The sequence below is a fragment of the Balaenoptera physalus genome (genome assembly GCF_965194825.1).
Source record: "Balaenoptera physalus genome assembly, chromosome: 3".
Taxonomy (NCBI): domain Eukaryota; kingdom Metazoa; phylum Chordata; class Mammalia; order Artiodactyla; family Balaenopteridae; genus Balaenoptera; species Balaenoptera physalus.
In genome coordinates this window covers 108,680,499-108,693,508 of record NC_138890.1, presented here as the reverse complement: position 1 = coordinate 108,693,508, position 13,010 = coordinate 108,680,499, and the positions used below count along the sequence as shown (strand labels likewise).

General features: G+C 37.9%; 1 protein-coding gene and 1 long non-coding RNA gene across 8 annotated transcripts in view; one reads left to right on the top strand and one right to left on the bottom strand.

The window, feature by feature from the left end:
• Positions 1-3,983, bottom strand: part of LOC309659018 — a 219,814-nt gene extending 215,831 nt beyond the window's left edge. For all 7 annotated transcript variants that reach the window (XR_014262498.1, XR_014262499.1, XR_014262500.1 and 4 more), the window contains exons 1-2: positions 3,858-3,983; positions 2,073-2,445 (exon numbers count right to left, since the gene is read on the bottom strand). This is a non-coding gene — a long non-coding RNA (uncharacterized lncRNA). The remainder of the gene's footprint in view (positions 1-2,072; positions 2,446-3,857) is intronic.
• A 48-nt stretch (positions 3,984-4,031) lies between these two features.
• COX7C (cytochrome c oxidase subunit 7C) lies at positions 4,032-6,097 on the top strand. The gene is made up of 3 exons (XM_082458322.1): positions 4,032-4,228; positions 5,016-5,144; positions 5,995-6,097. The coding sequence occupies exons 1-2, from the start codon at positions 4,154-4,156 to the stop codon at positions 5,130-5,132; spliced, it is 192 nt and encodes a 63-aa protein (XP_082314448.1). The 5' UTR covers positions 4,032-4,153; the 3' UTR covers positions 5,133-5,144; positions 5,995-6,097.
• The last annotated feature ends 6,913 nt before the right edge of the window (positions 6,098-13,010 follow it).

Below are 13,010 nucleotides of genomic sequence, written 5' to 3'. Positions count from 1 at the left end.
TGAATTCACTAATAATTTACTCAAAGTGCATAAATGTTATTCTCAAGAAAACCCATTTTTCTTAATTATAAGCCCAAACCAAAAAGCCAAATACAAAAGCTGTTATAGCATAAACAAACATCTTTCTGGACTGTAAAGAGGAACATTGTCTAGAGGAACAAAGTGCCTTTGATCAGATTCCTGCAATCTCACCTGAATCTGGTAGAAATATAGCAGCACTTTATATGCATTGATCAGCAAAAAAAGGGCCTAGTTATAAACCAAGACTTCCAGATAGTCCTTATTTGCACAATTCTTTACAAAACAACATAAGTAATGCAAGAAAGTTGGTTTACTTTCAAGTATCTCCTATGTTTCTCTTACTTGTAACAAAAAAGGATTTCTTTTTAGAATGATGCATTAAATTCATTTTCAGAATCCCCTTCCTCATTTAAATTATGTTTCCTTAAAATAAATGAATGAAACTATTTGATTATTTAGTATTCCAGTTATAGACACAAGCAGGAAATGCCATAGTGAATTTAAAGAAAACTAGTCAAAGCAATACCAAGTATCATTGCAAACTAAGTCAAGAAGGAGATGGAACATAAATATAAATACAATCATTGATTTTCAAATTGAGAAATGTTATTTTCTGTGTTCACCTTGTAAAAATGTACCTACCTATACTTGGCAATACTCAATAACAAATACTTAAACTATAAATTAATCTTTAAAAAGTGAATCATCCTTAAAGCTTCATTGAGATTAAGCAATAAAGTTGGAATAAAAAACATGAAAGGCTTTTAAGGAAAAAATGGTGTTCAAAAGTAATAAAGCGGGAATTCCGTGATGGTCCAGTGGTTAGGACTCTGCACTTTCACTGCCAAGAGCCTGGGTTCAATCCCTGGTCGGGGAACTGGTATCCCTCTGGCCGACTAGCATGGCAAAAAGAAAAAGAAAAAAAAAAAAAAAAAAAAAAAAAGAAGGAAAAAGTAATAAAGCAAGATGAAGAGTAAAATATACAGCTTGATCACATAAGCATTTTTTCTTTCTTTTTTGCAGAAATTTTTCTTCCAGTTGGTCATCACTAAATCATTTGGAAGGCTGGCAGCATATTTTCCAACCCTAACTGCCTCAGTGGAATCACATTTTCTCCTTTCCTAAAACCAGGTTTTTTTTCCCTCTACAAATGTAAATTTCAAAAAAAAAAAAAAAAGTTAACACAGCATTCTGACTTTAATGCTACAGTAGCAGGAAATTCTAAAAACTTGAGACCAAAAGAAACTTTTTAACTTGAGTTTTTCAATGTAGGACAGAAACATATAATTTCTTCAGTAAACAATTTAAGTAAACTCTAACCTAGTTCCTAAAAATCTAATATAGTAGCTGTTGAGACACATGACAAATATTGTACTTTAATTTTTAGATATATTGTTCTATATAATGTAATTTCAGTTTCCAAAGATTCATGTGGGTCCAAAAAGCACATTGCTTACTCTATGATATACATCCTATTCACTATTAAAATAATTGGATTTTATTTTTAAAGTACAACTTGGGAGTAAACCTCATGTCCCTAAAGATCTTTTCTGTTTTGTTCCAATCCATGAAATATCTCATTTCTCTTAAAATTCATTTTATAGCAAAAGAGTATCATACTGAATCAAAAGGTTCTCAAGGGTGATTTGCATTTTCCTTGCCAGCCATTATGACTGAATTTAGATTGTTAGGCTATATGTATAAGAAACTGTGCATGATACGTGTTCCAGGTTTCTACCCCTTTATAACAAACTACCCTAAAATTTAGCAGCTTAGAACAATTTATTATTTTCTCTTATAGTTTTGGAGGCTGGTGGGTTCAGCTGAGCAGTTCTTATTCCAGTTATTTACTATTGCATAACAAACTACCCCAAACTTAATGGCTTGAAAGAACAGCCATTTAATTCTGCCTCACAAATCTGTAGATCAGCATTTTGGGCAGGGCTAAACTTTGCAACTCTTCTCTACACAGCATTGACTGGGGTCCCTCAGTGATACTCAGCTGGCACCTGGACTGGACTGGAGAATCCGAGATAGCTTCACTCACATACCTGACACCTGAGCCGATCCCCCACTTTTTTTTGGTGCATTCTTGAGTACTCTTCAGGAGCCCTCTCCAGCAGAGTAGTCAGACTTCTTACATGAAGCTCAGGGTTGCAAGGGCAAATGTTCCAAAAGACAGGAAAGGAAGCTGCCAATATCGTAAGGCCTGGGCAGGATACTGGCACAGCATCACTTACGGCAAATTCTCTTGCTCAAAATAGTCACACAGAGTCCATCCAGATTCAGGGAGAAAAGGCATAGACCCTATCTCTTGATGAAAAGAATTTGCCACTGTCTTTAATTGGTCACAGAGCCCATGAGGAGGCAGACAATTTCAAAGCCATATGCTAGAATCTCTCCTGGAGTTCCCTTTGGAGTTAGCTGAAAGCCAGATACACAGACGAGCATCAATTAATGTGAATTAGAAGTAACAATAAACCAAATATACAGGAGATATTACTTATATTAGACTGAAAAAGAGAATTCAGAAAACATTAACTATTAACTGTGAAAACATTTCCCAATTATAGTTAAATCATAATCCTTTTAATACATAAAGACACTGATGCGGACTTTTAAAAAAACTGAATATCATGCATCCTCTATCAATTAGGAGGAGAACACCAATTATGCATTACATGCATCTCTACTCAATTACAAGTTACTTGTAGAAATAAAACGTCTTCACTTTTGTTCATGTTTTTTGTTTTCTGTCGAGGTGAAACATGGCTTTTCTCTTTCAAAAGCTAAAGAAAGATTAAAGCATACACTTTATAACCAGTTTTCAAAGCAAGACTTAAATCCTACTCGACTTTATTTACTGCTGCTGTATAAATGAGTCATCTGAAGCAATGTACACTCTGCCACAGATGAAAACTTAGGTTAGCAGGGCCTTTCACAATCTAACCTAATACTTTCCCAGCCTCATTTATGACCAGTTTCTTCCAATACCCACTAGTCAAAGACTACCAGGAATACATCTGTAAATGAAGAAGCTGGGTTTATTACTCACTGAAGTAAGGGAGACCGAATACCCAGAGAAACCCTGGGGATCTCAGTAAGGTGTTAGGACTTAACAGGCTTTGGGCTTCTTTCCGGTGACTTTTGCTATCTTACTAAATTCTACGTAGGAGGAAGGAAGACTAGCCTACGGTTAAGGTAATTGATAAAGAAGCAGAAGTCATCGTATTGACTGGGTATGGTGATGTTTGGTCATTTTTGTGACTTGAACAATGTTCATGTTTTGTCTATGTTCATATATAATAGAGTGATCTTATTTCCTTGAGCCATCACTGACAGGAGAAACTTTGATGTGCATGTCCTCTTAAATTGTTTAGGTTCAGCAGGAGAACACCAATTTCCTGGTCCAGGCTGGCTCCGGATCAGAGGCTGCTTTCTCTTCCACACTCCCAACATGCCATACTCATACTGGCCTTGAGTTTTCTCTTCCCTCTCTTCCTACTTCTGTTCTACTTAGTTCTCTATATCTCCAGGAATCCTTCCCTTCGCACTTCAACTCAGTTTTCTCTCTGAAATCCTTTGTACTGCATATTATTTGGTTACTCGTGTTTACGGTTCCTTTCCTTCCGGTGAGATCAGAGCATATACATCTCTCGCAGCGCTGGCAGAGTAGTACTACAAATCACAGACACTTAGCATATAGTCACAAAAAAAGAAAAGGGAGAGGTTTATTTTCCTTTTCCATAAACTAGAACACACATGGTGAAACTGCTTCGCTAACTTCAGTAAAATCGTTCTAGAAACAGGCCCCAAGAACCCGGACAAGAACTCACGTTCGGAAGAAACGCTGCTGGTAGGTATGTTCTGATCCTACCAGAACTGGGCGAGACTACATTTCCCACAATCCTTCAGGGCCGACAAGGCGCCACGATGTTCTGAACTACAATTCCCACAATCCTCGGGGGCGCCGCTTTGTCGCATGTTCCGAGAGCTCTGCCCCATTTCCCATCTTCCCTTTCGGTCCTTGCCCACAGGGGAACAAGGTCGTGGAGAAAGGAGTGCTGGGTGTGCTGCCGCCATTTCTTCCGCCTTAAGTTTCTGCGCCTTTCGCAGGGCTTCCAACAGCGCTATGTTGGGACAAAGCATCCGGAGGTTCACAACCTCTGTGGTCCGTAGGAGCCACTATGAGGAGGGTCCAGGGAAGGTTAGTATGGAAGGTGCCTGGCTCCGTTGGGTAGGGGGCACTTGGCTGCGACTGGCTGAACTCCAAGGCCGCCTATGGGCCGTGGAGAGAGGTGGGAAGCTGGGGTTTTTATCTGGGACGTCGACTAGCATTCCAGTTCCTCCAGGGACCAGGGAGAAAGTTCAGGACCCTGGCTGCGCGCCGTAGTCGCGAAAAGGAATGAGTAGGTAAAGCCAGAGGCCTTACCTCACACTAGTGCTCCCCCATTTCCCCCTCGCGTTCCACCCCGCCCTTCAACATATGGAGGGCCGTGAAGCGCCTGGCTGCAGGTATTGCGGCTTAAAGCCCAGCTAGAGGTCACCGGACTCGAAGTCAAAGTCATTGAAACGTTGAGGATATGAGGGCCTGTGGTGTGGGGCTCGTCTCCAATTAGTTGACGAAATTAGGAGTATTAACTGTCCTTGATTGAAGTTGGTTTTAGCCTCAAGTATAAATAGTTTAAATCGGGTAGTTAGCAGTAACACCCTCCGAGGGTTACCTGAAGCCTAGTATTAATGGGCCGAGAAAGGGTGTAGAAGGGTAGAGTTGATGAGTAAAGCCAGGTATTTTTTTACCTTCTAGTGTTTTGTGTGATGGAGGTCATAGGATTTGAAAGATAGTGTTGAAAAAAGTGTTATAGTATATGGCATATATATAACCTGATTATGGAAAAATTAACGTTTCCTGTATACTTATTTTTGATTTATAAAATCAGATGATTCGAAGTTCAGTTTCTGTTCTCTTTTTTTCCTCTTTTTTTCCCCAACAGAATATACCATTTTCAGTGGAAAACAAGTGGCGGTTACTAGCTATGATGACTTTGTACTTTGGGTCTGGATTTGCTGCACCTTTCTATATAGTAAGACACCAACTGCTTAAAAAATAATCCATGAGACAGGTAAATAATTAATGCATTTCTAATCTTCGCAGAGGTTTCCCCTTTTTTCCTTTCTTCCCTTACCACGCCCCCCAAAACCACAAATACACTATTGTGTGTTGTTGTAATTCCTGAAGTTAAGTGTGGGTGTAGCATTGAGGGAGACAGGTTAAACCTATAAACAGATGTATCTTTGCCTGAAAGCCAGTGTTTATTGAGTGCTGCTGTTTGTCAGGCAAACTTTACATTAACAAGCTCAGGTTGGCTACCAGGCAAGACTGAGGTGGATGATGTTAACCTGATCTGAGACCAAAAAAAAAAAAAAAAATGTTAAGTTGCCCAGTATTCCATAGCTAGTGATGGTGGACCAGGATTTTTACCCAGGCAGTCTCGTTCCACAGCTCAGGTACTTGACCAGGTAAAGTTCTAGTAAATTGATTAATGCTAATCTATCTTGAGGGCAGTGTATGTTAGTATATACCTGAAGGAGTCTTGTGTGCAGCAAGATTAGCAGATTCCCTGAGTGAGAAGAAAGGATTTATTTAGTTAAATTACAATCAGAATTTTCAGCAAAAGTAACACTAAAGGAAGCTCTGTGGGATGATTGGAATAAATTCCAAAATATACTTTGGAAAAGAAAGACTTTACTTGTCTTAGTTTAGAAGGGAAATGATTTATCCAAGCCATTACTTGGGAAGACTCTGGTGCATGTGATGAAGAAGATCAGTATGAATAAAGTCATGATACTGTAAACGCTTTCTGATGTACCAGTCATAAATTGAAGGACAAACAGTATATTAATGAAACTACATATTTCTGTTAAATGAATGGGTTCTTTAATATTGTTAATTTTTTATGTTTTTATCCACAGATACGAAGAGGAACATTTTAAGATGTGCAGTCTCTTTGAAAAAAGGATCAAACTCTTGAACTCAGCATCCTAGATATGTTTGTAAATAAACATAGCATAAATCCTTAATGCCTCTTCTCTGAAATATGGAACATGATAATTGAGCATGTGCTTGTTTTTTTGTTGTTTTTTTTTTTTTACATGCTCCAATTTGCCTCATCCACCAACCTAATACTGTTTGAATTAAGAGTCTCTTCCATAGCTTTCAACAATGGAGACTTTGCTTTCTCCGACCAAATTATTCATAAGGACCGCTCACAGGTATGCTGGGAAGGGGGCAAGACTCTGCAGACATGGACAGTACAAATTTACTAGTCCATCCAGAAGATGAGGTTGCTTGGCTGTTGAACTTGTCACTACATGACATATTGAGATGGAAGAGAACATATATAGATTCACACTGTTATCTTGGATGAATAGACTGTGTTAGATTAGGTTTTTTTTTTTTTTTTTTTTAGCTGCATTGGGTCTTTGTTGCTGCACTCTGGCTTTCTCCAGTTGCGGTGAGTGGGGCCTACTCTTTGTTGCAGCACGCAGGCTTTTCATTGCGATGGCTTCTCTTGTTGTGGAGCACGGGCTCTAGGCGCATGGGCTCAGTAGTTGTGGCTCGCAGGCTCTATAGCACAGGCTCAGTAGTTGTGGCGCACGGACTTAGTTGCTCTGTGGCATGTGGCTTGCATTGGCAAGCAACTTCTTAACCACTGCGCCACCAGGGAAGTCCCTGCTTACTTTTTATTTGGGTAATATTGCATCATTAGTTTCTTAATTAAATATGTACGTGATTTAGCTTGTTTCTTGGTTTTAAATTCTGAATTTTAATTTTTGATTCCTGGGTCAGGCATTTGTTGGTAATTCACTATAAAAGAAATGCAAACTTTGTCCTGTAATTTTTTTTTTAATTTAAAGGCAGAAAAAAGGTACACTTTTAGTCTTTTTTTACTTTGAGGGAGTAAATTCATTTTTCTCCATGAGTGATAATTAGTTGATCATTAGGAAAACCAGCAGTGTTAGCAGATTTAAGTTCAAGAGCTTCCTTTTTTTTCCTCTAGACCTGTACCCTAAAACTGAAATTTTTGCCATGATAAATGTGCTACTGACCAATGTTAATCTTGTTTAGACTGAATGAAAGAACTATTTGAGGGGCTTCCCTGGTGGCGCAGTGGTTAAGAATCCGCCTGCCAATGCAAGGGACATGGGTTAGAGCCCTGGTCCAGGAAGATCCCACATGCCAGGGAGCAACTAAGCCATTGTGCCACAAATACTGAAACCCACATGCCTAGAGCCCGAACTCCGCAACAAGAGAAGCCCCCGCTCGCGGCAACTAGAGAAAGCCCGCGCACAGCAACGAAGTCCTAATGCAGCCATAAATAAATTAATAATTAATTTAAAAACAAAAAACTGAAATGGAATGTAATAGCATGTGAGACAATATAGGAAATATTCCCATTTTATTCTGGAGCTTGACTAGTAGAAATGGGTTACGAGGTGGCTCTGATTAGTAGCTGTATCAGTGAATCACAATTATGAATAGTGAAATGCTGCTTACCACTTAAAATATGATGACTTAGTTCCAAGGGCTTTATATTAGGGCAGGGGGAAAGTAATAAGCTACTGAATATTTTAATCCCAGTTTGGTCACTAGAATACCTATCTTTAGGCTCTTCAGTAACTGCCTGGCAATTACTTAGATATGGATGCAGTTTAGTCTAAATCACTTTGTCCAACTATTCTATGTATTTGTGTGTTGTTTTTTGATTATCCATTGATGAGTCAGATGTTCCGTGCTTGGAGAGTTTTTCTATATAACATTAATGATTTCTACCGTTTGGAACAGTAGAAGCAAGAGTAAGAGTTTAGGGTTCATATAATGATTTTGAATACTTGGTTCAAATCTTTGCTAAATTACAAATTTAGCCTTCAGGGTTTTCTTGGAGGAAATGGGAATAGAGCCTTCTTCCTATTTTGAAATTCATTGAGCTATATAAAAACATTTTAAGTCCTGGCAAGTCCTAAATGAATAATTTTTTTTTCCCTGATATAAAATATATCAAGAGCCGAAAGTAACTTAGTATTTTACAGCAGGGTCTAGGTAGAAAATGTCATTTATTAAATTTCTTTCTGAATTGAGTTAAAGTATTTGAGTGGTGTACACGAATGAGATAAAAACCTCCCTTTCCCGGGATAAGAATACGGTTTACCCCATCCCTATAAAAGGCCTTCAACAGGCAGGCTCTTAGTGTGTAAGTATATTGAGTGATAGAGGCTAGACAACTTTTTAGTTTTCGTATTGGGGTTCTCCAGAGAACCAACAGCATGTGTCTATAGAGAGATTTATTTTAAGGAATTGGTTCTTGCAGTTGTGGGGGTCTGTCAGGTCAACAATCTGGGGGGAAAACTGAAGGTTGTAGACCCAGGGAAGAGTTGATATTCCAGTTGGAAGCCATCTGCTAACAATTCCCTCTTTCGGAGAAGTCTGTCTTTTTCTGTTAATGCCTTCAACTAATTGGATGTGGCTCACCCACATTATGGAGAGTAGGTTTTACTGAAACTGTTTAAGTAGTAATCTCGGGAATTCCCTAACAGTCCAGTGGTTAGGATTTGACAATTTCACTGCCATGGCCCAGGTTCAACTCCTGGTTGGGGAACTAAGATCCTGCAAGCCATGCAGTGTGGCCAAAAAAAAAAAAAAAATGGTAATCTTATCCCAAAAAATATCTTAACAGAAATATCCAGAGTAATATTTGGCCAAATATCTGGACACCATGGCCCAGTCAACTTGATAATGTAAAATTAACCATCACAATTTCATATAAGCATGTGACTCCAGTTTAATTTTTTTTTTAAGTGTTGGCTTGAGTTTTTAAAACCATCACAGAATACTGATTTTTTTTCAATTTTATGTATATATTTCCCCCCTGCACTGGTTTTTAAAAGTTCAAGCCAACACCTAAAACCACAAGATTCCCCTAAAAATCGAGATTCTCTTATAAAAGGTTACACTGGGTGAACCCATACACACTTAATGAAACTATGCTAGGCCAAGTGTACCTCATGCAGAGGCTTCCCTGACTCAAGAATACCTGATTAGGGATTTTGGTTGGGGGCTGAAACCCGGGAATCATTTTAAGGAAACCAGAATTATTACTTACGTAGTTAAGCTTTGGCCACCCTAATGGGAAGAATCAGTGTCCTACATTTTGCCAGAGAAGCAGTACAAAAGGGGTTAAGAATATGGACTCAGGACTAAGATTTGACTGGATTCAAAGCCAGGCTTGACCATGTTTCAGCTCAACTAGAGACTATCTCTGCCTCAGTTTCCTTGTGTATCAGAGTATCTATCTTAGGATATTGTGAAGATTAAAATATAGAGTGCTTAACTCAAAAACAAGTGAGGTAGAGGAACTAAAATGGACATTGTATAAATTGTTCAAGTTAATCCCAAGGCCATTTGGCAGTTATAGATTGGTAGTTTCAATTACTAAGTCAAGCTACAGTTCTAACCAGTTGTCCAGCAAATAACTTCAACCTTAACCATGTCCAAAAATGCCTGGAATCATGGTAGTTAATGCAAGCTGATCATGTAATAAGCTGTCACCATCAGTAAAATTAAAACTCTTTAACATGGCATTTAGTCATTTCTGTATGGTTTCAGCCTCACCCTGGCCACAGCTCCAGTTTTGTGAACTGCCTCCACATATTAACTTAGCTCAGGTGCCAGCTTTTTCTGTAGTTTTCCTTTGCCAATTCCTCCCAAACATAATATACTTGTCTCCAACACCCTGTAAACAGCTTTATAGTTAACCTTGGCAAGTACTGCAATCACTGATTTCCCTTCCTATCTCCCAGACCAGGGCAGCTTTTACTTATTCATTTATACTACATGTATAATTTAAGTGATCAGTGAACATTTATTGAATGAATTACTGAATTGAAACCAAGAATAGCAAAATTACCTAAAAGCAAACCCCAGACTTTCTAGTCTGTACACCAGAATGGTGTATGTGTCAGTGTTTTCTGAAGAAAAATGAATTTTTCCCAGGTAACTTTATTAGTTGAGTTCTCCAACCAAATAATAACAGTTGTTGCAGACTCAATGAGATTAAGATTTTCTGCCAAAGTGTAACTTAACTATGTCACTGACCACACTGTTTAGTCCATCTGATGTTCTTTGTAGATAACCTTCCTTGAAAGAAAATGTGTATTGATTTACATTCTGACAGTAGCTGTTGGTCCTGTTTGAGACCAACATTTTGAGAAGCACTGGCTTAAAGGGTTAGGGAATATGTCCTACATAACAAAAGATAGAGCTCAGAGAATTTAAGGGCATTCTATGGAAACTCGGCCTATTGTCTGTAAACTATTTCTTTGTCATGAGATGGCTGCTACAGTTCCAGGCATCCCATGCAGACTTGACAGTATCCAGCAAGAAAAAAATCTGTTCCAAGTTATTTTTTAAAATGAAGAAAGATTTCCTAGAAGCCCGCTAGCAAACTCCTTCACCGTTCATTGGACACAAGGGTTATAATATATCCATTTCTAAATACAACACTAGCAAGGGAAATGACAGTCACTGCAGTGATTACATTTGAGCAATTAACATTTTCTTCCAAGTCTTAATGTGAAAAAAGTGGAAACTGGAACAAACCAGCATTCTAATAGAAAGGGAGAAGAAAGTGGCTATGGGGTGTGTAAAAGACAATGCTTGCTGCAACTATTCTGTAAAGTATACTGAGAAGATGGACCCCAATGTCAAAATGTAATAAGCCTTTATTTTAGTATAGCCAATAAATAAAGTCCATAGCATAGGTCTTTAGAGTATAATTTAAGATTAAGCTGATTTTAGAAAAGAGGAGAAATAGTGTTAATTCTTTTTTTGTCTCTTTTCAATAGAAAATAATTTATAGTAAATAAAGCTTTTACATGATTTATACTCTGTCACATCAAACAATTAAAAAATTTTCATCCATTACGAAATGAAACTTTGTTCTCATAGCTGTTAAAATTTTGTAGACCAGAAGGAAGATAGCCATTTTCTTTGTATTACGTTAATACAGTGAAGATTTTTTTAGTATATAATTATAATTTACAGTTAATTTTGGAGAGACTTCTTGAACTCATATTTGAATATGGGTACAAGCTATCTGGGTCTTTCTCTAACCTGGTATTGTAGTCATTAGGGCTTTTCAAGAATATGCCAGTTCTATTTCTGTATGCATGGCAGGATTGAACTCTTGTCTCCTTTGCTTTGACAAATGAAAATATGAGAAGAATGTTATGTTGACACTTCATGGAAGCTTTAGAAGACAGTGTACAATTCACCAAGTTCCCTTACTCCTGCTGCTGGGGTATAGCCTTCATTAGCCTGGGTTCCTGAGGGACTAGTAGTACAGCCCTTTGTCAAATGTATAGAATGAGCAAGAAACTTTCTCATTGTTTTCAGCCCCTGGGGTTTGAGGGTTGTGACTGCAGCAAAGCTTGGCCTACTCTCACTGAAATACTTGGGTACCCCATAAGACCTTGAAAAGGATTACTTCTCTATATCTCTGAATTTTTAATTGTAGACATCTTTGTCAACTCGATCTTCTAAGGACTCTTCAAAATTTTAAATGAATTGTATCTACAGTTACAGATTGGTACCACACAAAAGCATGACTTGGTAGTAAGGAAAGATCTCTTTTCAGCACTCCCATGTGTGGACAAAGGGCCAGATTGATGGAGGTAAATAGCTTTCTACTTTCAAAATGGTCTTTTAGAGCTGCAGTTTTGAGTAGCTACCTACTGTGCATTTACACCTTGTCTCATTTTGATGGATCCCACTTACCCTGATGGGCAGGTTTGTAAAAATTAGAAAAATGTGGGCCTTCTTCCAGGTGCGCACAGCATGCCAGAGCACACTCACTCCCTTGTCCAGTCACCTTCATTGTGTATTGAACATTGGAAAACAGTACAACTCAATGTAGCATTCCTGTAGAAAGTCATCTCAAATTTAAGTTTGTCAGCTAAAATTCACCATCCCCTCCCAATTTTCAGAGATCTGACAAAAGGCAGGTACCACAATAATTGATATTGAATAATTACTCAAGATTTTAATGGGCCCTATATCCTTTAGAATAAGCTTTGTCTTTTTTCTTTGCTGGATTCCAAAACTTACTACAATGCCAGGTAAATATTAGGCTTTCAACAGTTATATTTAGATAGATGGAGGTAGGATGACTATCAATTGGGTTTAATAGCATTTCCTAGTATATGAGAAGCCAGTCTAGGATCTCTTTTGATGCCTAGTAACAGGAGATGATCAGTTAAATATCTATATATTGATAAATTTATCAGACTTACACCTTTAATTTGTTCAAATTAATAATATCAACAAATATTGAATAATATCTTCATCTTTATGTTCTGAGAACTTTGCTCAATGCAGTTGTATCTATAAACTATGTAGTGTGAAATCTCTTCATGCTCACTACCAAAATCAATCACACTTTCCTCAGACGGGGTACATAAGTTGAACCATATGAAACTACCAGTACTACAGATGGCAATTTTTGATGGTTCAATGGTCATAGTTTCCCTTCTCAGCTACTGAACCATGCATAGAGGTCCTTTTCTTCATATACGTACCTATTTGGGAAGCTGTGGATTTTCCCACCATCAGAAATTGATTAAATAACTTGTATACAATCTGTGTAGCAGAGTTGAAACTGTTTTACCTGGGTATCATTATTACTAATTAAAGAAAAAGATAATTTAAAATCCTGAAATGCTGCCTTTTCCATAATAGTCAAAGCTTTGGGGGACACTGCTGTCAATTACAGTACCAACAATATTTTTGATGCACGTAATAGGATGAGTTGACAACAAGATTCTGGCTTGCAGTGTTTACCAGTATGGAAATTAATATGAATTACCTGGGGAAAAAAATTGTTGGAATTTTAGAAAGGAAATTCTAGATATCTCCAAGTTATCACAGAAAAAAA

What these genes read in the sequence shown, in the direction of transcription:
- COX7C (XM_082458322.1), top strand. Translation starts at nt 4,154, where the DNA reads ATGTTGGGACAAAGCATCCGGAGGTTCACAACCTCTGTGGTCCGTAGG. An exon ending in ATGAGGAGGGTCCAGGGAAG is followed by an intron (nt 4,229 to 5,015) that starts GTTAGTATGGAA and finishes TTTCCCCAACAG; the next exon opens with AATATACCATTTTCAGTGGA.